At 44.6% G+C, this 24,029-nt stretch overlaps 2 protein-coding genes across 2 annotated transcripts; one reads left to right on the plus strand and one right to left on the minus strand.

Annotated features, from left to right (window-relative positions):
• Nucleotides 1-1,265: 1,265 nt before the first annotated feature.
• On the plus strand, nt 1,266-3,092 carry LOC124675034 (splicing factor ESS-2 homolog). The gene has a single exon (XM_047211095.1). It carries the CDS (start codon nt 1,364-1,366, stop codon nt 2,852-2,854), a length of 1,491 nt encoding a protein of 496 aa, XP_047067051.1. The 5' UTR covers nt 1,266-1,363; the 3' UTR covers nt 2,855-3,092.
• A 12,465-nt stretch (nt 3,093-15,557) lies between these two features.
• LOC124670268 (ABC transporter G family member 4-like) lies at nt 15,558-17,450 on the minus strand. The gene has a single exon (XM_047206767.1). It carries the CDS (start codon nt 17,424-17,426, stop codon nt 15,558-15,560), a length of 1,869 nt encoding a protein of 622 aa, XP_047062723.1. The 5' UTR covers nt 17,427-17,450.
• Nucleotides 17,451-24,029: the final 6,579 nt, after the last annotated feature.

Raw genomic sequence — 24,029 nt, forward strand, 5'->3', positions numbered from 1 at the left:
TAACAAGAAAATAAAGTATAGCCCTATAGTTCAATAAAAGGGACCCTAAAAAGTACATAAAGATCACGACTGGATCCTTTTTCTCCACCGATCTTGCGCTCAAGCTTGGGATCGTGGCCACCCACAACATCGTCGAGGACTGTACCACTTGGGATGGAGTAGGCCTTGAAGGTCGTGTCGAAGCAAAAGGGCCTCCATCTTGGCCAGTAGCCTTGGAGGTTGAGAACGCCATGGCGTCAATCTTTGATCAGCTGAAAAGTAGGCAGCGCTAGAGCCTAGAGATGCCTCCATGTCGGCCAGAAGGGCCAGCGGAAAGACAACGAAGCCCGTCGCATCGCCGTTGGGATTGATCTCCAAAACGCATCTGCAGTTTCAGTATCACCCCCGAGAGTTCCAGATCCGAGCGAATGAGAGAAAAACTTCACCTTCTCATCCTCTCCGCCACCGAGACAGCAAGGTAGAAGAATAGAAATCATCAGATCGCCAAAGATGGAACTCTCCAGAGCTTATTAAGGAAGCTCATGCAAGATCCGCCTCCCTCTCGTCCTCCACCATGGAGGGGAACCAGAGGAACACGCCTGCAACCCCAAGTCGCTGCCCGCACACGCCGAAGGAGAGCTTCGACATACCGACACAAGGCCAAACACCATGGAGGTAAACAACAAACTACAACAAACCCTATATCTACCATGTACATGAGAGACCCAGCCTCCCCTCCCATCCCCACTCCGACCGACAGCCGCCGACGGGGAAAGGGAGGAGCACTGGGCAAGCACGGGAGACTCTCAACTAGAGAAAGGTGAGAGAAAGCTAGAAAGGAAATGAGAGCCCCCGTCAGTTATTTGTATTATGGGCTACACCAAAAACAAAAATCCAATACATTTTGGAGATTTGAAAATAGGCACCGTTCAATATATTCACTCAGACGCAACTTCTATCCTTTTTTTTTGTTTAGCTTAAAATATGAATTATTTAAAATTAGTATCTTATATTTTTGTGAGATACATCATTGCCTACAACCCTATTTTTCAGTTTTTTATAAATACTAAAAATATGATTTTCTATTTTTTAAATTAAGAAGTTCACGTTGCTTTTTTGCTTTGCCAAAAACAAGTTAACTATTTTTTTTGAAGATAAAAAAACAAGTTCACGTTGCTGGGTGCCAAAAATCTCCACTCGTTTAGTCCAGGAAAAACAACTTTGATTCTGATTCGGTCGGTTCGATGGTTTCTCGCGTCAATATTGCCAACCCAAAGCCAATCATTCCGAACGCGAAACGCAACTCGTCTTGTTCCCCTCCACGATCCCCAATTTCCGAAGACCTAACCCTAACCCAAGAGCCGCCGGAGCTACCGCCGCCGCGATGCTCCGCTCCCCCGGCCACTCCCCTCGCAACCTCTCCCCCTCGCCCTCCCCCGCGCCCTCCACTCCTCGGCCCGCCTCCCCCACCCCGTCGTCCGCCTCCGCCGCAGCGTCCACCCTCGCCACCACCACCTCCTCCTCCAAGCGCCGCCGCCCGGAGGTGCTGGACGAGGACACCTACGTCGTCGCCATCGAGCGCATCATCGAGCGCGACTTCTTCCCGGACCTGCCCCGCCTCCGCGACCGCCTCGACTGGCTCCAGGCCGTGCGCTCCCGGGACCCGCTCCTCCTCCGCGACGCGCAGCTCAAGATCCTCGACCGCCGCCGCCGCCTCCAGCGCAGCGGGCCGCTCCCCACCCCGACGCCCGCCACCTCCACCGCGCTCCGCTCCCCGTCCTTCCTCGCGACCCCCTCCGCCGCCCCCTCCGCCGCGGGCGACCCCGAGGAGGAGGAGGACGAGGACGTCTCCGCCGCGCTCTCGCTCGACGGCTTCTTCCGCCGCTACACCAGCGAGGACAACGAGTCCTTCTCGCGCATCCTCGAGAAGGTCAACCACCGCCGCCGCGAGCGCTACGCCCACCTCCTGGAGCCCGGCCAGGAGGCCGAAAAGCAGTTGCTGGAGGATGCCAAGCGCGACCGGATAACTGATGGGTATGGTACGTCAGGGCAGCCGCCGAGCACCTTGGAGGGCGCCAAGTTTACGGCCAAGAACCTGCTCATGTACCACCCGGCTGACCGAGGTGAGGCGCCGCTCACCGACGAGGAGCTCGCTGTGCGGCTAAAGGGGCTCACCAAGGAGATTGACAAGTCCAACACCAGGCTGCATGGGAAGGCTCTGGCTGAAGACGGGAGGCCCAAGGAGGAGGAGGCTGCCGCCATACTCTACGCTCTGGTTGCAGGCTCCACTCCTGGAGGAATTGCCTACAATGATCCTGACAAAGGGAAGAAGTACGATTTGGAGGATCTGAGGAAGACGCCAAACCCGTTCTACATCGAGTCGGGGAAGAAGGCAGACAATGGGTACAGCTTTGTGAAAACACCGTCGCCAGCACCTGGCGTAGACGAGTCCCCGTTCATGACGTGGGGTGAGATTGATGGAACGCCGCTGAGGTTGGATCCTGACGAGACACCAGGTGGTAGTGAGAGGTCACATTTCAAGATCCCGCCTCCACCCGTTCGAGATGTGAAGGCGCACGTGCTGTCCAGGGATGCTGCAAAGAGGATAAAGGCACGGACGAATATGTTCCACAAGCCACCGCTACCATCCCCTGCCAGGGGAGGCAGTGCCAGCCCTAGGACCCTGTCTCCTGCAGCGCAGAAGTTTGTGAGAAATGCCATCGCCAAGTCTACACGAACCATCGATGAGTCCCTCCGTGCAAGTTACAGAGGGTCAACCCCACCTGCAGGCACTCCAAAGACGAGGTTTTCAACAGACCCAGGCCTGGGATCACGATCTCCTTCGGCGAGGAAGGGTTCCACCCCTCCCTGGTGATTTCAGTAAACCTCAATGTGCTATGTATATCCATTTTTTTCATAAAAAGGATACATGTTTTTGCTTGTATTGTCTCAATCTTCAGTTTATATAACAACAAGAGCAAGCTAGTTTCTTAACCATGGAGTCGAATCTCAAAACTTCCTTGAGGTAATCTCGTGTGTATAAACTATTCTTGCATGCCAGACTCCCAACTGTATTGTGATTTTGCAATGGTCTTACTAAATTATACCTTGATGTCAGATTTCCTACTACTATTATGGACAGATAGTTTAGAAAATCTAGGCTAAATGCTTTTGTCCCGGATTGGAATACTGGAAACCATTGATTAATGTATTACGGTCACAGTGTAGTGGAGTTACCATCTTCTTCCATGTCTGCAAGATGCAAGATGGCTTGTTTTGGGTTTCTTTTGCTTGGCATTCTTTAGCCATTAGGAGATGTCATATCAAAATTAAGGAAAGGCCAGTTAATTTAATGCAAGTTTTGGCAGTTGCATGTGTACTATGTTGTTATATACAAATTCATAGTCATACACTTACGTAGTTTGATTTCGGTTTGTGTAAACATATAAGACAAGCGCACGTTTCCATCATTTGATAAAGTAAAGTAATACTGTGTCTCAACTCTGAATTGTTAATCCCTAAGAGTGAAGTGCTAATCAGCTAATGATTATCCAGTTACTAAAAGCTTAAGTATTTTAGGTGTTGTTTCAGTGATATGCTAGTGAGGTTATCATATCCCCATGTTTTACTGGTCACTTCAGTTTCTTCCCTGAAGGCGATCATAGTGTAATTATATGCTCATTTTGAGTTGATTCACCAACTTGCTCTTTGAGGTGGGTTATTTGGGTATGAAAGAAACTAACTGAATAATTTTCAAATAGTAGAACCCAGTATTAACTTACTATCCTCTAGGTCTTGCTTGTTTTAGACCATATTTTTAGACAAGGCCATAGCTCAGGTTGTATCTGAAGCTCGAATAACTCGGTTCAGACTTCACAATAGGCTAACTTGGTTAATTAGCTTTTATGTTTCAGCCCAGCTTGGTTTTGCCAATCCTGATATTTTCTTTGATGCCACACTGTTGCTTTGCTGGGTTAATGAAAAGTGGGAAGCTTGGTACTACCTACTTATGTCCTGCCAGGCTCGAGAGCCAATGCTGCTAATTTCTTCCTTAACTAACAAAAAAATGATAATACCTACACCGTGTTCAGCCTTTTCAACCTTTTTTTAAAGAATTAAGTGTATTCTCGTTATTATGCTCATTCTTGAAACAACGGTAGTGGTATTTATTGCACATTGAAGCAGAACTCTAAATGCTCAGTGTTTGCTAGAGATTCTTGCAATATAGATTTCTCAGGTCATGGTTATGTGAATTTCTATTTCCAATACTTGGCGAATAGAATAGGATGTGTTCTGGGCTGGAATACTAGAAATCTATTACGGTCACCTGTAGTTGAGTTAATCAATTAGCCTCATCCACATGTGCAAGATGAAAGATCTCTTGTTCTGGGTTTTGTTTGCTTGTCACGTATTAGCATTTAGGATAGATCATATCAAAATTAAGGAAATGCCAGTTAATTTAATGCAAGTGTTGATAGTTGCACGGATACAGCGATGCCGAGGGATCTGCTGATAAAGATGGACGAAAAAAGGCGGGACAGGCAATACCCCGCCCCAGGAAGGGGTGAGTTGAGAGTTCTTGTTCCTCTTTATTACTCATGTCAGCACTATGGACTTAGTTCAGAAAGAAATATGAATATGAAAAAACTTTCTGTTAAAGTACAATCTGAGGAGTGATGTTGCATTCAATTTTTTTTAAACCAATATACTATTGGGATCTGCGTGTACAGGACTATTTTGCTATACAAAATCATAGTAGTCATGCATTGTAACCTTAATCACTCATTTGTTCAAGGCCCATATATATGAGGAGTAAAAAGTGGTAGTGTTTGGCCTAGTTATGCGTCGATTCACAGGCTTGCTCTTTGAGCTGCTTGTTTGTGTATGAAAGAAACTAACTGAAAATAATTTCAGATAGATGCTTTGATCTAGAATATGTGTATTTCTTCACATAGTAGAGCCCAGCATGTGCAAATTTATCATCATCCAGACCTTTCCATGGCCCAGCCTGTACGTTGAGACTTCACAATTAGGATAACTCCCCGTCATTTTTTCCTAAAAAAGAGAGGATAACTTGGTTAATTAGCTCTTTCCTCTTAGCCCAGGCTGGTTATGTCAATCCTGATACTTTCTTTGGTGCCACTGTTGATTTGCTGGGTGAACAAAAGGAATGTGTGTTCATCCTTTTCATTTTTTTTTATTGTGGTACATGTTCCTGGATGAATATAATTGAAATGGTCCTGGAGTTAAATTAACTATATTTGGCTTTGCTGACCCCTGTTAAGGATTAATGCTTGACCAAATGAGGGTTTTGAGGTTGGACATCATGGCATCAAAATTTGACATGTAGTTCAGAACCTCTGCTGCTACGGAACGTGTCTTAAAATTTGCAATCCTTAATGCTTTCTTTAGCAGGCCATGCATGATTGCTACTCATCTCCGGGTTCTTAGAGATCGGCTCAGAAAGAAATTCAGTGTATTAAATATTAGAGTATACCATGCTTAATCTTGTGAAAAAAATTATGCATATTGAAGCAGGATTCTGAAATGTTCAGATCTAGCAATACAATTTTTGAGAGAAAGCCGGCACATTAGTCACTGCAAAAATCCACCATCTCCTAGGCCGAGCTGGTTATGTCTGATAACTTCGTTTGGGCATGTATCTTCAAGCAGACCCGGATCGTTCAGGAATAAGCTGCATACACTGTTGCGCCAACGACTGAAATCTTGTGCAAAAGAAGCTATTAGAGATTTAGAGTCAACAAGTTTCTGTGTAGAGTCAGAATATATACACGAAGCAGTCAAATATCTCTGAATTAGGGCGTTCTGGTTCTAACAGCCTTTTGCTGCCATACAGGTTTTCTATTAGTAGGATTTTGTATCTGAACCGAATAAGCCCTGGCGAAATATCACCCAATATTCTCTGGAATTTCTAATCCAAATCCGATGTAAGTGCTGTAGTCTGCCCGGCCCTGCACTACGCTCGAACAAAAAGATTTTTCTTTGCAGCATATGCATCTAGTTGTAGTGGCTGGCTTTCACGGTTCGGTTAAATGGCCAGAATAGCGTTGATGGCGGACAATTTATTCATTTCCTTCTCCCTTCGCTTCGCTGAACTTTGCATAGGCAGTCTGATTCCATTTCCATGGGTCATATATACTCATATCCCTCGAGTTGGATTTATTCCTAATTCCGGAAAGAATGAAGCTTTGATCAGTCATAAAAGCCGTTATCATATTCTTCGAGAAATGGAAATGGTTCCCACAGGTACCGACATCCGTCTCTGAACTTCTGAAGCATGGTCGCCGTTAACTTACTTCAAATAAATAACGGCGCCGATGAGCCGATCCCCTGATTGGTGTCTGAAGCATGGTCCTCATCAGATTATCTCAAATGAATAGACAGGGCCTCTCTTGAGGCCTCGTTTTACTGCTCATGTTGCTCATGTGTTCCACCCTCAGCAAGCGGTTTGGGGATGGGAGGATATCTCCGGTGAATCCATATTGTACTCACTATCATACCATACAAAATCAGATTTTTTACATCACATAATACTAAATAAGTTTTTTTAATCATTTCTTCCACTATGACTGACTAGAATCTTAGTTTTGCCATTTGTCCAAATATTGCTACTGCTCCGTCATAACACTTCTCGGTTTATCATTCTATCATCTCTCCACCATTAGTATATAACCATTTTTGCCATCTGAAGAGTGACCGAGGGTAGTGAAGCACATTTATTATGTCAAACGTGCAACAGTTTAATACTCCGTATTTAAAATTACCAACTAAGAGCTAGACAATGTTCTTTCTACAAGGGCTAGGCAAATGACCACAAATCTATAATAACTAAATAGTTCATCCCCACTAACCTATTTCTCTAAACATGCAAGCCATTCACCTCATCAATTTTTGAGCAATCCTAACTTGCCATGTCAGCATATCTGCCACATCAGCCTGATAAAAGACCTGCTGACCTCTATGTTCGGTGCATCCACTTCCCTTCCTTTCACCTTCCATGCAAATTTGCTTTTGTTCCTTCAATGCCCCCACTTCATTTCCTCCTGACTCCATGGCACCACCCCATTCATTGATTCCATCAATCGGTTGCTTGCCTTCCCAGCGTGTATTGAAGAGTTGTTGGTCTCTTCCTCAGTTCTCTCCCCTTCATTCTCCATGACTCCATGCATCCCTCCTCATCACCATATATTAATCCCCTTCCAGTTTGTGTCCCTTTGGGTACTGGGTGGTCGCTGCACTCAATTGTGCCACAGACAAGAACAACATGCCTATCTCTTCCACTGGTCGCCCTCGCCGTTTACCGAATCCACCGCGCGCTTGCAGTCAGCAGTAGCAGCAGCTTGCGATTGCGAAAACATTGGTGTGAGTGTGATCATGGGATGCAAGCAAGAGAGTCCAAATGATATTGAATATTGGTCGATCTTATTTTCTCTTGCTGATTGCATCGAGGAAGCCAAGTCCTATCATCAACCTCATTGAGGCACGTATTCAGGTTCCACCATTTTGTTTACTGGATTGCACCTACTTTGCATGGATATTTTTGGTATCCTATCTCCGGAGAAATTAGCATGCAAATCTGAGCAAAAATCCTTTGGCTGCAATATTGCAACCGGTTCTCTCCTGCATCTTGAAATGGTGCGGTATTTATTCACTTTTTGTTAACATGTATCTTCAACCTATTAACACATTATTACACGATATTCATGTCCATGAAATTGCACGAGGAACTCAAGACTACCATCTTTATTATTAGAAAGCTAATTGTCTGTTGGTAGTAGCTGTATGGTTGGTACCGTGTTCTGTAAATTATGCTTGGCACGATCTGATGGAGAAACAGTTTGAGATATCTATTCAAATATTCAATATTAAAACAATTTATGTCTCTTTAGTTTATACATTTGTTTGTGCAAGATCTTTCTTGATCATAATCTACAACTCAAGGAATATTTACTATACCGGGTAGTAGTATCAAACAATCCCAAAGTATTGTTTTGTAAATGAGGAAAAATATTTTATATTTATATTTATGCCGGTGGTGTAACATAGTGCAGGGCAAAAGAAAAGAACTTGGATCACATGGGGAGAGCAAAGCAATTAGTTCCGGCAGATGTTCCGCTCCATCAAGCACCCACATTCTCGATTTGTCCCTGCTCTATTGTCGAGGTTTATTTGTTGCTACAATCCCTTACATTTCTTCTAAATTTTCTATAAATCAGTTTTACGGTGGATCTCGAACAAGTACATGAGAGCAATTTTGTCGTAGTATATCATTGGCGAGGTTTATTTGTTGCTACAATCCCTTACATTTTTTCTAAAGTTTCCACAAAATCAATTTTACGGTGGATCTCGAGCAAGTGCGGGAGAGCAATTTTGTTGTAGTATTGAAGCACCACATGCGGCCTAAGAAGTTTAAATCGAGAATCTTGAGTTGTGAAAATCGAAGAGCAAATGCTTGGCAATTCTGACGTGTTATTGCAAATACAACTGATGATTTACCAGCAATCACAATAATTTATGATCTGATTTAAAATATTTCCAATGCTCAGTAAATCAGCTGGCTTGTTAAATATTTTTACCATTTCAAAGATGTGGTTTATTTATTTTCTATACGCGCCGGTGACCACTCAAAAATAGGATGATCAGCATGAAAAGTTAATCTGCAATTTATAACAATATTTTCCACAGCAACGCACAGGGTATCATCTAGTTTCATCAGTTGGTCTAACAACTATTGTTGTTGGTGTATGAATTGAATTAGCCTGAATTTGAGACGTGTCAGTCAGCATATGAGAATGCTAGCAGAATAGTAAATTCTCCGCAAAGGAGGATAACCCGCGGCCTTTACGTCGGTTGATGCATACAACGATATATGTTTCATTGTTCAAAAGCTAGACAAAGTCAAGCATCAAGATGAACAAGTCGACTCAAAATGGGTACCAGAAGTAGTAGAATCTCTTCGGCAAGCAGGCATGAAGGCTCAGATTTTATCTAGGTAAGGAGGAGACTGCTACAATATCTATTGCTACCCTTGTAACTTGTAAGCTAGTGACCAACATGCCACAAATTGGGATAAATAACAGTTCTAAGGAGTCACCGTTTTCCGGGCGGCTGGAGTAGCCGGCGTGCTGAGCTACTGTTTTGGATTTGTTAAAGTGATAACATATATGTCCAACAAAAACGTTAGATATAAATAAACATAAAGGTATAAATAAAGAGAGAAAGATGGAGAACCTTGAATGGCAAAACCCATTACAGACGAAAACGACGGAAAGATGATAGCATGGAAAAGCTGATGAATGTTGTAATGGATCAGTGACAAGATTGAGATTTTGATCGATCGAATGTAAGAATTGAGATTGTGTTTAGTCCTAGTCGGTAATAAAAAAAAACTACTAAATAAGTGAACTTTATGGTCACTGTTGTTCTCGTATTGAGATGACATAACCCATATGTGCTTGCCAACGTGCATTATGAGTCCATTGCGACAATACTAGAATACAACCAAAAGAACACATTCTAGTTGAGTGCATGAAAACACAGCATTCAACAAAAGACAATATCAGGCTACTTCATGAAGTCTGAGCAAAACTTGGATTTTACTAACCAATAAACTTCCTCCAGCTTCCCAAAGATCAAAGAAATGCACGGACGAGCTTGTGCCTGCATGCTAGATGCTACCTGTAGCATTATTTCCCCACCGAACCAACCTTTTTAACATGCAATTTCGGAGACAAGTTTCAGTATCGATTTCTGAATGTGACCATTCTAGTTTCAGTATTTTTCTACAGCGAACAATTTTCAGGCTATGGCTAAAGAAATCTTGTAACATGCTTTGAGTGCCAGATAAAGAACACAAGACAATATGACAGTATGTACCAGCAAACATTACATTCAGAATTTCTTGTGGATACGCAGAGACACCGTAAGATCGGTGTGAAGATGAAGAAGGACAACACTGCCCCGGATCAGTTCGTGTGATCGAGCGGAAGAAGGACAACACTGCCCTAATGCATGCGCTTCATCGAGTTTCGCAACCATGCGTCTGGGGATAATCTGCATCGCCTAAAACCTGAACTAGATCTTAGTGTTTGGCTTGCTGTGTAGGGAAAATGTTTTGTGCAGCCCAACACCATATTGAGACGAGTCTAGGAAAATCAAATCTTATGTATATGCAGAAGTTGTAGAATCCATAGTATTTTGTATGAGTGTGGTGATTAGTACAAGTGATGATATTTAAATTTCTAGTTCACAGAGTACATGCATTATCAGATTTTTATTGAACACACTATAATTTGTTAGACACATTGGCTGTGAAAAGGATGGTAGAGAGTCAAGCTAACAGCTTCAATTTAAATTCTAGAAATTTCTATTTTATTCCTTACATAATGATACACTGGAAACCAAAACCAAGATATTTATTACATAATACCCAACAGAAACTTATACCAAAATATTGAAGTTATTTAATGAAACTGAGAAAAATAAGGATGTGTATATTTTTTCATTTTAGCCATTATCTTACAATACAAAATTAAAACAGTTTTTTTTCCAAAATATATTTTAATCTGCAGGGTATGCGTATTTTTGGATGTACTCCCTCTGTTTTTATTCACCGCTTCTTTTGGGATTAGTCAAAGTCACATTTGTAAAGTTTGATCAAGTTCTTAGGGAAATATATTAACATATACACTATAAAATCTATGGTATTAGAATAGTTAGAAATTATAAATCTATATTATATGCATATATTTGGTATTGTGAATGTTGATAGTTCTGACTTTGTAAAATTTGAATTTGACCAAATGTAGAACGCAAGGTAAATAAAAACAGAGGGTCTACATTACATTACAGAAAATAATAAATTAATGTTAGTATATTTCATGGTTAACCATGCTAACTATGTAATGGGAAGATATACTCTTTAAGTTTGTACTATAAGAAAACAAAATTAGAAGAAAAAATATGAAAGTTTAGTATAAATTATATTTAGTTAACTCACACCAGTTCCAAAGTCTTTTTGTACTCCATATGGGAAATGTGGGAGGTGATGGTGGTGAGATTCCGAGCTTCATCAGCTCCGGCGTTAGGTATTCGGCATGTGCAGCGTGCCTTTATTATGTGTCTATTTTTTTCCACGCCAATGAATTTCTCCTAAGGAATAATCAAAGTGAGGGATACGTTGGAAATTTCCATAGAGTTTTCCAAGCTACCAAGATTATCTAGCTAGGATGAGGCTCAAACCGCTCTGTAGCGGGTAACCCGGCCTGTAGGCATTTTATTGATTTCACGTTAGGCTAGAAAATCGTCATGAATATGGCAAATATGCTTACGGTGTAGATGAGGATTGAAACAAATAATATCATTGCAATTTAATGGAATAAGCTCCCCTGTCACTATGTATTGTTACGAGACAATTTCATAGGTGATCCTGATAGGTCGAGCGAAAAGGGCCTTTGACACCCCTATATATGGCTGAAGTCATTCATGCAATCTTGTCCGGACTTGCTTGCATTTTGGTTGCGGATTTAGCACACCGTTGTCTAACAGTAGTTTCTCACATGGTGTTTGTCTCGTCTCTCATGGTCTCCCGGTTATGGTAGGGTGCGCGATGGCGAGTAGATACAACCCTCTTAGTTTAGGTTAAACCCTCTTAATAAGGATGATTTTGGCCAGATGCAATGAAAACCTCCTACCTATTTTCTTTGAGTCACCGACATGCGGGCCTTTGGCGGACGTGGGAGGACATGCAAGCCAAGCCACCCACGGTGTGTTTGGGCAGTCATATTCCCATCCTAAATTTAAGCTAAATGGATCGTTCCGCGACTCCCGATCCGCTTGCGTCAAGCCGCTAGGTCAGATTTTCTCTGTCCTACAATCTGCGGGAATAAAATAACCAATCTTGATCTGCTTGAGTCAGAGATCTCTAGCTGCTCGACGCAAATGGACTCCAAACATCCGTTTGCGACCGTGCGGTCAAAAAATGGGTATGCACCCCAACCCAGCGGCCCGACGCATACTGACCGGGTTGTCCGCGGGGACGCAAACACGGTCCAAATATGTGTCGCAAATGCGTTTGCGCGGACGCGGCAAGGTTAGCGCACGGATCCACGCCCTTCGAACTTGGGCCCGCCTACCAGTGACTGTGGATGCTGCGTCTTTCTGCGCGCTAGTATTGGCGGGCGGCGGTTCGCAGCTTTCTACGCCGCCTTAATGGCGTGACTCGCCTTCCGCGTGCCTGCATTGGCGGCGTCGCTCGACTTTAGCTCCAGAGCATTGAAGGTGAGACAACATGCCTGCCTTTTTAAGGAGCACTAATGGCAGTCATTTCCTCGCCCATGCCATTACTATCATCCTAGTCCTCGCCACCCGCCTTCTCCCGACCTATGCCATGGGCAAATGCTGGTCCTTCCGCAAGACGAAGCACGATGGCAAGGCCGGCTCCTCACTTGGTGGCAAGAAGTCGCAGCAGTACCGCTACGTCCCGGTGGAGTTTGCGCGCCACCTAAGGGAGGTGAATCGCCCGGCTGCTTTGGCTACCCTTCCTCCTCCGCTTACACTGCCGGTATACCGTCTTTCGCCGCTGGTGCCACACTGGCCATAGGAGATGACGGAGATCGTCACCTCACTGGTGACAATTAGACGCCAAGTAGATTTTCTACCTTTTCCCCTATGTTTTTGGGTTATCCAATGTTATTCCGACGCCAAGTAGACAACATGTCAAGTACAGTATCAATGAAAAATAAAAAAAGAAATATGTTGGGCCGCGAGACATATCAGAGCCAAACGGACAATCCTGACTCGAAGGTCAATTTCCTATCTGCGGCTCCACATAAACGGACGCGCACGGTTATTTTTGATGACCGAAATATGTTGAACCGGTGGAGATAATCTTAGCGCGCCTACATACATCACCCATGCATGCATATCCGCGGCGCCAGATCAATCGTCGGAAGAGAACCATTTCCTATTGCGCGGTGAGCCCTGCCTAGCTGGGTGCGTCGTCACGAGAGCTTTGGTTAGCATCCTACGCGACACGGAACATTTATTTACCTGTCCGCGGCGACAAAGAATAGCTCACGGGCACTCCCCAGCGCAGAGAGGTCCAAGGACCCGTGAGGGGCAATGCTCGGCGCGATGGGACGGAACTCGCTGTCCCTAGCTTGGATGGAGGTAGCCGACGAAACTGCGTACCTCCCACATGCGTGCAAGCTCATCGATCGCCATGCACACTGGCACACTTCGCCCTAATTATATGATGGTCAATCGATCCCACTACCTACGAATCCAGGTATAGTTAACTCGTAGGTTTATTTTGTGGGATGTGATCGCACGCACAAATAATTCATGCATGCATCTGCATGATTGGTCTTTCAAACTCGATCGTCCCGGCATGTACTGTACGGTGTGCGGCCTGTGTACCAGGAAGGACGATTGACAAATGCCACAAGTTTGTAATACTTTATATCTCCAGTTTATTCATTCCATCCAAATTTGCAATCTCATGTATTCAATAAAAATAACTCAAGGCTGTGACATCCACTCTAAGACTAGTTAAAAAGAAAAGGTCCCGCCCTTGTAGACAACCGATATGCTAGTGCTACAACATACGTACTTTAGTATGGAAGTTGCCGCTGATCTGTGGACATCAATACGCAACAGACTACACATGAACATTTGCCAGTAGGACTATACCACTAATCACTGCCACATGCTATCAGAGCATGCCATATCTATTCGTGCTACTATTTTGTGAGATTAGCACTAGGGAATAATCAAGGGTAGGTCACTACCCACCGGAAGGTTTTCCACCGCTGATTCATACTTCTAGATTTCTATTGTGTGCGAAACTTCTGACAAAGAGGCTCACACACCAAAGTACTTCGATGGAACATCTACAAAACTCCAGGAAAATCCATGAATCTCCTATGACCTAACTCAGAGCAAGCACATCCATGAGGTTCCAACCGGCGTCGATCAAAAAATTCAATGGCTGGATACTCGTTCGCTCCATATGCTAAAGTCCGACCATTTGCTCAATATTATTTTCAAGAACCTATTCCCCATTCACGTTTTAAAATTTGTTCACAGTCAATTGATTTTGTCACCAAATGTTCACTTTCTCTCTAACCTTCTTTATCTCCAACCACCTAGCTAGAGCCGAAGAAGATGCGGAGGTCGTGGCAACGATAGAGGTGTGTGAAATACAATGGCTCAGCAAAAGGTTTGGCACATTATGGTAGATGAGTAGCCAAAACTGGTGTAGGGTTAGAGGTAGAGGAATTGCTTGATCAGGCGTCGTTCACCATGGCAACGGCAGTGACAATGGAGTTGAGACAATGGAAGGAAATTTGACTAACTATAGCTTACTTGACTTGGAAATTATTATACTACCTCATCCCAAAATACCTCCGTATCTAAACAAAATTGAGCAGCTTTTTTTTAAGACGGAAGAAGTATTTTAGTTGACTTTAATTTTCTGATTCGGTCTTTTTTCCATATATCTTAGTTATTTAGAATTGCCAACACTAGTTAACATATTTTTTTCCTTCTGGGGTAGTCAGCATATAATTTCAGTATTCTCGCCTTGCAACTTCAACGAATTGTACGTGTAGTTGCAATTTCTAGTTGGTAGGCTATCTAAAGTGAGCTTGAAATGAAAATGGTAATATCTTGATCCTAAGTTTGAAAATGTGATCAGGGAAATCCAATTCAGCTCACGCGTGCATATGAACCCATTGTGTGAAAATACATTTTAAAATGTCATTTTTTCAAATAAAATTCCACATGTACATCTAGATGTTCCAGGTTCTTACAAGAGTCTTTGGGAAAAAAGAACAATTCTTTTGTGTCACACGTAAAAAAGACAAATTTTAATGCTCTAACATGACTATTTTTGAATTTTTTTTGTGTGTTTTTGCATAGGCCACATAAAATCTTCTTTTCCCAAGAACTTATGTGTGAATTATGAATGTCAGTATATACTATATACATGCGAACTTTAATTTCAGAGTTTTTTGACATTTGAATTTTTTTTATGGATTTTTCATAATAGGTTCATATATGTACCTATGAGCTAAAACACCACCTCCAGATAACCTGGCCTTCTTAATATTTACATAATTTATAGTTGCATTACATGTGTTGAATGAACAAAGTTAAGGGAACGCAAGCCAATATCCACAGCTATCAACCCCCCCCCCCCCCCCCAGAAACCACTAAAGAGGACCTCAGATCCCTCTATACTACCGAGCAATAGTCGGTTACAAACTGAGTTCATAATCAGTGACATGTAGAGAGTTCTCAATTTTATTACGTATTATCCTTGCATACATTTATGTAGAAGTCGGTTTATGTTCACAATTTACATCAGTATAATAGCTTAATTACCGGATAAACACACTTTGATCTATTATCTCCGCCATTGGCATACCTTTTGATTGCTGTCACATGCAGGCATGAAGCACCGTCGTCTCTCCATGGAGGCCATGCATGCGTTCACACGCACGTATGCATGTGTGTAGGCGTGGAGACGACGACGTTCATGGATCGGCCGGCGATCATCTCTTGGCCCTGGACGCTCTCCGGCTGAGCACAACCCAGTAGAGCACCCTGTAGAGGAGGAAGAAGCCGAAGAGGACCTGCACCCCTGTCCACCGCTCCTCCGCCGTGAGCCCCTTCGACGACAGCACGTCGAGCCCCGTCTGCGAGCACTCCCCTCCGGCGCCGGCCACCCCGAAGCACCGGTTCGCCGCGCACGAGTACTCGTTGGCGAGCATCGCGTCCAGCGCGTACTTGTACGGAGACGCGTAGTGCATGAACACCCAGTACGACGGCGTGCTCTCCCGCGACAGGAAGTAGCCGGAGAACAGGAAGAACCCGGCCAGGGACACGGACACCAGCGACATCCCCGCGATGAAGTCCGGGGCGAATGAGCTGATGAACAGCACGAAGGAGTTGGCCGTGAGCACAACAGCCCACACGACAAACACGAACACCATGAAAGCTGCTGGCGACGCGCAGAGCCCGACCAGGAAGTAGACGCATGACGAGTAGAGCAGCGCCACCACCAGAAGGTACGGGAGGAACACCATCGTGGCCGCTGCCGCGTGAGAGGACAGCCGGTACAGCCCCGCCGCCGTCTCAGCGAGCACGATCGGTCGCTCCGTCACGAACGTCGGAAGCGTCTCCGTGGTGGAGGTGAGCAGGAAGGTCAGCGTGAAGGCGAACAGCCCCAGCCGCTTGTGCGCGCCGACCTCGCCGTAGCCCGCATTGATGTAGATGGTGCCCAGCAGCGTCCCGACGATCACCGCCTCCAGGAAGTTGGTCAGGAGCAGCTGCTTGCTCCGGTACACCACCTTCCACGCCCTCTTGTACAGAACCAAAAACTCGTGTATCCGCGAGCACGCCGAAGTACACGAGGGCGGTGTCGCCATGGCTGCTGCCTTGTTGTGTTTTGATGGCTTTGTGGCGAGATCTTGCGCCGATTTAGGTTCTGGGGAGGATGGTGAGGTATGGGGGATCTGGTCGATGACCTCGAGGGCGTACTCTAGTGGGTTGAGCTGTGCTGGGACTGTCAAGCCGTGGGAGAGAAGTGCGGTGTCGAGGGAGGCGAGGGAGCCGTGGTGGAGCACCGTCCCGCGGGACAGGAGAAGTAGCGAGTCCACTTCAGAGAGGAGGCGCGCGCTCGGTTGGTGGATCGACAGCACCACCGTCGTGCCTCTGGCAGCCGCCACGGCGCGGAGGCAGCCGACGACCACGAAAGCCGAAGAAGAGTCGAGGCCGGAGGTCGGCTCGTCGAGCAGGAGGACGCCGGGTTCACGGAGCAGAGCGAGGCCGATGGACACGCGCCGGCGCTCGCCTCCCGAGAGTCGCGAGGCAGAGACCCGCGTGTGCGCCGCGTGCATCAAACGGAGGTCCGAGAGGAGCGTGGTTACTGCGGCAGAGGCCGCCGACGCCGACGACGGGAGCAGCAGCGACGCGGCGAAGGTGAACGTCTCGGCGACGGTGAGCAATGACAGCGCGACGTCAACCTGGGGCACGTGAGCCGAGAGCCGGCGGAAGGAGGAGGGCCGGAGCGGGGCCGAGTTGAGAAGGAGACGGCCGTGTGTGGGCGCCGTCCGCGCGGCGAGGATGTCCAGCAGTGTGGACTTGCCGGCGCCGCTCGGGCCGACGACGGCGAGGATCTCACCCGCGCGCGCCAAAAGCGACACGTCACGGAGAATGTAATCCGGCGTCGCCAGTGCCGCACCGCACGGCCTCAGGAGTTGCGCAAGCGACGATGTCGGCGCCGCCACCGGCTTCGCGTAGTAGATGTTCCGGGCGGCTAGCTCGTACATCGCCTTCTTGGTCGACGGCGAAGACGGCGGTGGTGTGGACGCGTCGGCATTGTCAGGTTCGGTGACGGTTGTGGTGGTTACGGTGGCCATTGTGGTGAGGCCGGAGATGGCAAGGAAGGATGGGGTACGATTCAATGGAAGAAGGGGATCGAGAGGTAATGTAGCTACGGAGGCCAAGCCACTTGCATCAGTAGCCAGATTGCTGATTATTAGGGTTTGGTTGTACCTTTTGGAGGGAGTGCAGGGACGGGAGCGTGGACTGTACGGAGTGTGACAAAGTTAACTAGAGCGGATGGAAGAAACCGATAGCCGACTTTTTTTTTACCATGCCCGCTAGATGCCCGGATCCAGCGGTCACTTTTACCTAGAGATTTGTGCAACATTTTATAGATTTTTTATCCATTAAATTCAGGTTTCAATGTGTTACATCATGTCTCGGAATTAATTTTATTTCAGGACTCCTTTAATCCATACTGTATGATTTTCATACAATTTGTGTAGGACTAAAATCCTATGAAAATTTCGTACATAATATACTACACGAGCCTGAGAGTGGAGAAATGGAGGCCGAGCTACATTTAACTCTTTATTTTCTAACATTTAAAATTCATATTTTGAATTTTAAAAAAATCTGGAAAAAACTTATAGAGGTAGCCAATGATGTACACCACACGTTTGTAGTATATACATCAATGGATGGGTACCTCTAGAATTTTATTTTAGATTTTTTGAAACTTTGAAATATGAATTCCGTGTGTTTGAAAATAAAGGGCTATATTTAGCATGGCCTCCGGTTTGAGTTTCCCAATATGTACTTATCCTATTAAAATCTTTTGGTGTAAATTTCAAAGCAATGTAACATTATGTCAAAACTGATGGATTTTTTTACTACAGTCATAGAGAATTTTCCTTCCCATATGATTCACATATATCTTATTCGTATATTTTTTCTATAGTTCGAATCAAATGAGTCCTTATTTTATCATAATGTTTGTACGTGGACTAGAAAATGTGAGACCGTGCCGTTGGTTTTTTTTTAGCAGTTTTCGTGGAATTTTCTCTTTTCTCTTAGGATATTCTAGCGTTATCATATTTTATCACTATAAGACGGTTAAAACATATACACACTATGACACGAACCTCAAAAAAAGTGAATAATGGACACATTATATAATATGCATGGTAAAAAACAAAGCATTTCTCGAAACAGTCACGGTAATTACGGAAGTTTCTCTATTGGTAATTGACGTTAGTTTTTGTTTGTAGAGCAAGAATCTGAATTTCTTAATCAAATGCGGGGCACCAAAATAGCTTCAAACGAATAAAAACAAGATGATGGGTAAAAAAAGTTGCATCAATTTTTAAAGCTATTTTCATCACATAATTTTTTTGGCTTTCTTTCAAGTCACCGCCCGATATGTTTTCGGTGAAAGGCAAAAGAGTAGCTGATTCATAAAAAAGAGGCAAATATGATTATTAAAATGAAGAATACACGTCTTATTTTGTAAGATGATGGACTTAACGCATATGTATGTGTCAGTTTTGTTAGATTTGGGGGTATATTTCAGTCAATTTAGAAAGAGTTACTTCTCCATCAATTCTCATATGAGACTCAAGAAATATTACCAGTACTTGTATATTTAAAGAATCTTAAGGCTTGATTTGGATATATGGTTCTTAGTTGTTGAATAAAAATAATAATCTTTCAATTGTCTGTGAAATACTCAAACGTTTCTAAAATATTACCATAGGCTTTTGGGACCACCCAGCCCATGTGTGCTCTAATATAAGTTTTGTCTTGTCTTGTTTTCATTTCCATTGGTACCATTGATCCCTAGGCTTGTCCGATGTCCCACACCACACCTTTGGGTCGCACCAGAACAAGATCCGTGCTCCATCACACGAACCACCACCCTGTTCGGCACTAGTACAACAATTGGTACTCACCTAGTCAATCAGATGATTTTTTTCAAGGTTTGATGAAATCGATTTCATACCTCCCAATTAAAACCAGTTAAACTTCCCTGCGAAGTGTAAAATGTGCAATAAAACTAGTTGCACGTAATGGTGGTGTGTCTATGTGACAGTCGGCTATCAGTTAATTAAGTCTTAGTCATTTTTTTTTCTTTTTATAGATTAAGAAAAAAAAGCCACTTTCTAGCGGTTAGTTCATATGTGGCAAGAATATACTTGATCAACCAAACATCTCATACACCATTAGAAATTTCTTCGTACGTATCTCAAAAAAAGTCCATGAAAAAATTATTGTTTTTTCTTCCTAGAGTTAAATAAACCATAACTTTCTACGGATCTCAAATTTGGAGTGACCGTTCTAAATTACGAATGAAGAAATTCTTAGTACGTCAAGAATTGGCAAAACTATTTTTGAAATATATGACTACAAATATATCGCCAATGTCAAACTAATCTTTATTTTGTTAAGCGAACCTAAAAGAGCATTTCCAATAATACATATAAGAGTTGCTTGAAAAAACAGTGCACATCTCTTACTAAATGTTTTTTAATGTTTTTTTGGTGGCATAGAAGAGGGGGGGGGGGGGGTGAGGAAAGACAAAAGAGGTGGGATCTTGTAACCACCAAGACACTAGTAACAAACAAATTAACAACTGCTGGAGAGAGCATAGTTATTTACCACTTACATTTTCTACTACTTATTTAACACATACTTTCTAGGATGTCCTATAACACCAACATGTATAACCTAAAAAATAATAACTGCATTGTGTACTTGGAGATGCTCTACGACACACCTCCTAAACCAAAAGCGAAGATCAAAAGCTGACATGGAGGGTATCATCCATGGCAGAAATCTTGGATGAGAATGAGATCCGCCTCCCGGCCAAGTCTGGCGCGTGATTGACCCCTATATCCACGCACGAGACCCCAGGACGTCGACTGCCACCGTACCCACCGCGCTGAGCCGGCGAGTCAGCCATTCTTGTTCTTTACCGCGCGCACCACCTGCACGGAATTGGATACTCCGGCCACCGCTCTATCTATTCCATGCACAGCTGCATCTGCACGCACCGCATGATAATTGGAATGCTTTGTCACGGGAGGCATTGCAGCCAGCGTACCTCTCGCGGTAGGGCATGGATCCCCACCGCCATTTTGTTTAAGCGTCCATATCCCCAATTTCGCCGATCAAGCTAGATCACGGGCTTACTGTGCCGACCAAAGATGGTTCATGGGTGCACGATGATCCGTGCAGCTCGATCCTGCAGAGAGATATTTCTTTCGTGTTCGCTCTTTTTTTTCAGATGATGTTCACTCTTTCTTTAAAAAAAAATTTAATACCACATATATTTATAGTAACAAATAATACATGGTAGAGATATACGAGCTATATCCAACAATTACAAAATAAATTCGAAAAGATACTAGCAAAATTTTAAGGCTTTTAAACTCTTTTTTCTTCCAAGACACAATCTTGTACTTTCCTGAAGGCAGCCAAAGATAGATAACAAATCATAGACATGTAAATACTAAGGATGTTCTTCCATAATTTTAATTTGAGCCGCAATGCCAAGGCTGCGTGCACGCGCGTAACCATTAAAGTAGTCAATTAACATCAGCAAGAGTACCAACACAAGTATGTCAGGGAGTAACAATCCACCAACCTTATCGACGTCACTGGAGAGCCGAGAGTACGAATCACCATTGTAGAGGACGTAGCAGCCGGACAAAACCTGCGAGGATAATCCTCCTCGCGCGACCATGAGAAATCAAAAATTGATCCGTCGAAGCAAGATATGAAGGCTCATACTTAGAGAACGGTAATCTTCCAACACCACTATTGACGGCGGGAAGGTGATATCGTCGTCGAACGAAAAGCCGAAAATCACTTATTGCAGGCGATGCCATCTCCATTGAGGGAAAACCAACAAGAAGACAGCTACCGAAACCCTAACATAAACTACTGAAAACACTACTTTTATTAAAAACTCCACGCATAGATCTGTTCCTCACTCCTACCGATGTTGGCGAAGCCGACAAGAGGAGGGGGGAACCGATCTATGGAGGAGGGTGAAGTGGAGGCGGCTAGGGTTTTTCTCAGGCGGTGGCTAAGTCTCTTCGGCTGAGTTCCTAGGTGTTCCATCTTTACTCTTTCTTTGTTTGATGATTGCTGTACACGAACGAAACTCGCTAGCCAGATACCGTTTGACCATGTCAGCCGGTGGCCGTAGAATAATACCAACAATAATAGCCAAAGTATCAGCCGCCATCGGAGCCGTTCGATTTAGTTAAGTGAATAAATTCCACACGTCTGATCATGTAACAAAAACGATTTATATGTATCATTTTTTTCTAAAGTATCTAACATCGGTATCCAACATTCCCCGCCATAGACTATCAAAGTCGTGAAATTATGGTAGAAAACAATTCCACCAATGATACGAAATAATCCCGAATGAAATATTTTTCTCTGCTTATGTGGCATTTTAAAGAATGCGATATTGTTTTACAACATTTCTCTCCAATATATCCATCATTTTTTCCTAACGTATCCAACATTACAAAAATATGCATGTAACATTGGTTCAATTTCTCTATAGCATACGTACAAAAATAATTGTACCACTTTGTTTATACTTAGAAAACAACAAAATACATGTATGTAACAAATCACGACATCATGCGTAACATCCAAAAAATTCCCCAAAACTTGAACTTTCCCAACAACCATGAAGTTACTGCTACGGTCAATTTGAGCTTGCCAGCTACCAATCCACCACGCCAGAGGGCATTTGGAGGCAGATCGGAACATACTAGAACCATCCCCCAGATCAATGTTCCCATAACTCAGATCACCGTTCATGGCGACATGGGCGAGCTCGCCCATGGCCGGTGAGGTGCAAGCTTCCAGACCTATCTGCACATGGTGGCGGCTAGCTAGCAGCGGGAGTGCGAGGCGGCGGCGTCCGACTAGCAACGGGAGGCCGGGAGCACGCAGCGGCGGCCGGCCATCGAGTATGAAGGAGCATGTGCGGGTCAAACTGGCCAGCAAACGGCGGAGTGAGGAATCTCGGCTGCCAGCGGAGCGGCGAGCGCATGGGAAAAGGAGCGGCGTCCGCAGCGGCCAGCAAGCGGGAGCAGTAGCAGGGCGCGACATGCGAAAGAGGAGAGGAGTGCCTGTCCGACGGAGGAGCACGCGGGGTGAGCAGCGAAGAAAGGACGTTCCTATCGGACCGGCTGTAGCTACCACCCAGTCAATATATAGACTTTTCCAAAATTAATTTGGTGTCTCACTAAAATATCAATGTGAATTTACTGCCCACCGTGGCAACGATGCATGTACCCAGGCCAATCGTCGACGTAGTCTCTATCTCTATTTCTACCATGGTGTTTGGTTGGAGGGAGTTGAGCCTAGAAAATGGGAGTTCAAAGGTAGCGGGGATTAAAATCCCTTGAGGTCTTGTTTACTTCTAGTGTATTTATGGAAATGGGAGAGGATTATTTCGTATCCCGAAAAATTCCCACTGGTCCGTTTACTTCTCCGGTTTTGAATGAAAAAATTCCGAGATATCTCCTGCCATCTCCATATTTTTTTCTCCTAGAGTATTTCCATCCCATGGGGGTTTGAGGATGAGAGGGGATTGGGTGAAAACCCCCGTTTCACCAAATCCCCATTTCCCCCCTAATATCCCCTCATTTCCCTACACCCTCCCCCACAGCCTCTAGTTACTTTGTTTTTGGGGAAGAGAGGGGATATGAGTGGATTATGATCAGATAATAAAAACTCAATCTTTGCATCCTAAGAAGTGATAATGGACAATCGGTAAATTTAAAACTTCGGATTTAACATAAACTTCGTGTCTTGCAAATTTGTCATGCGATTTTCTCAAACAAAAACACACATCTTCTCTTTCTAAATATTCTAAATAGGTGATCCCATTTTCCTGGCCTCCCATGAAGCCACGTCACCTCATATACCTGCCCACCTCTTCCCATTTTCCTTTGTTTGACAGCCGGATACCTCATAGAAGCAGAAGCAAAGCAACACGCCCGAACAGACGCCACGCCCTTCCTCAGCCGGTTCCGTTCATTATCGATTTATCTTCTTCAAGTGCATGCACAAATTATGAGACATTGTTGTCGTCTCCCATCCCCAATCCACGAATTGATTATCATCTGTTTCACCTCCCGTAATGCAGCATTTACCGCCCCGCCGTTTCCCCTCTATATCCTTCACACCCGTCCTCAATATGAGCGAGCGACCAACCTGCCGTGTTTTATTCGTGTCATCCCTGGCTTCCTCGCTGTAGCTGATGAGTGATGAGGATGGGAGACGGCGCAGTTGCATGACATTGTCCATGATCTCACTTCCGAACCACCAAGACAACAGGCGCAAGGCGCGGGCAGCTAGCATGGCGTTCATGCGGCGGGGGTCGGTGCTACGGCGGCAGGTAGAGGTGCTCATGATATTCGCGGGGGCAAGGCACTGCTACAACGTGTGCAGACTGTACTCCCCGGAGGTGGCCGTGCGGCTACGCAGGAGGAGTTGAAATCGAGCGAGGGGGCGCTTCGTCCTTCTTGCTACCGCTGTACCCCAAGAAGGCCGGGCTGGCGTCAAGGATTCCACGTTCATGTTTCTCACGTTTTCAATGAATGAATTTCACTGAAGCGTCTCCAATCTGCGAAATTATTCCTCTCATGACATTCGTGTTGATA

The sequence above is a fragment of the Lolium rigidum genome, chromosome 7 (genome assembly GCF_022539505.1).
Source record: "Lolium rigidum isolate FL_2022 chromosome 7, APGP_CSIRO_Lrig_0.1, whole genome shotgun sequence".
Lineage (NCBI taxonomy): Eukaryota > Viridiplantae > Streptophyta > Magnoliopsida > Poales > Poaceae > Lolium > Lolium rigidum.

Excerpts from the sequence above, each read along its gene's own strand:
- LOC124670268 (XM_047206767.1), bottom strand. The coding sequence starts at position 17,426 with ATGGCCACCGTAACCACCACAACCGTCACCGAACCTGACAATGCCGAC.
- LOC124675034 (XM_047211095.1), top strand. The coding sequence starts at position 1,364 with ATGCTCCGCTCCCCCGGCCACTCCCCTCGCAACCTCTCCCCCTCGCCC.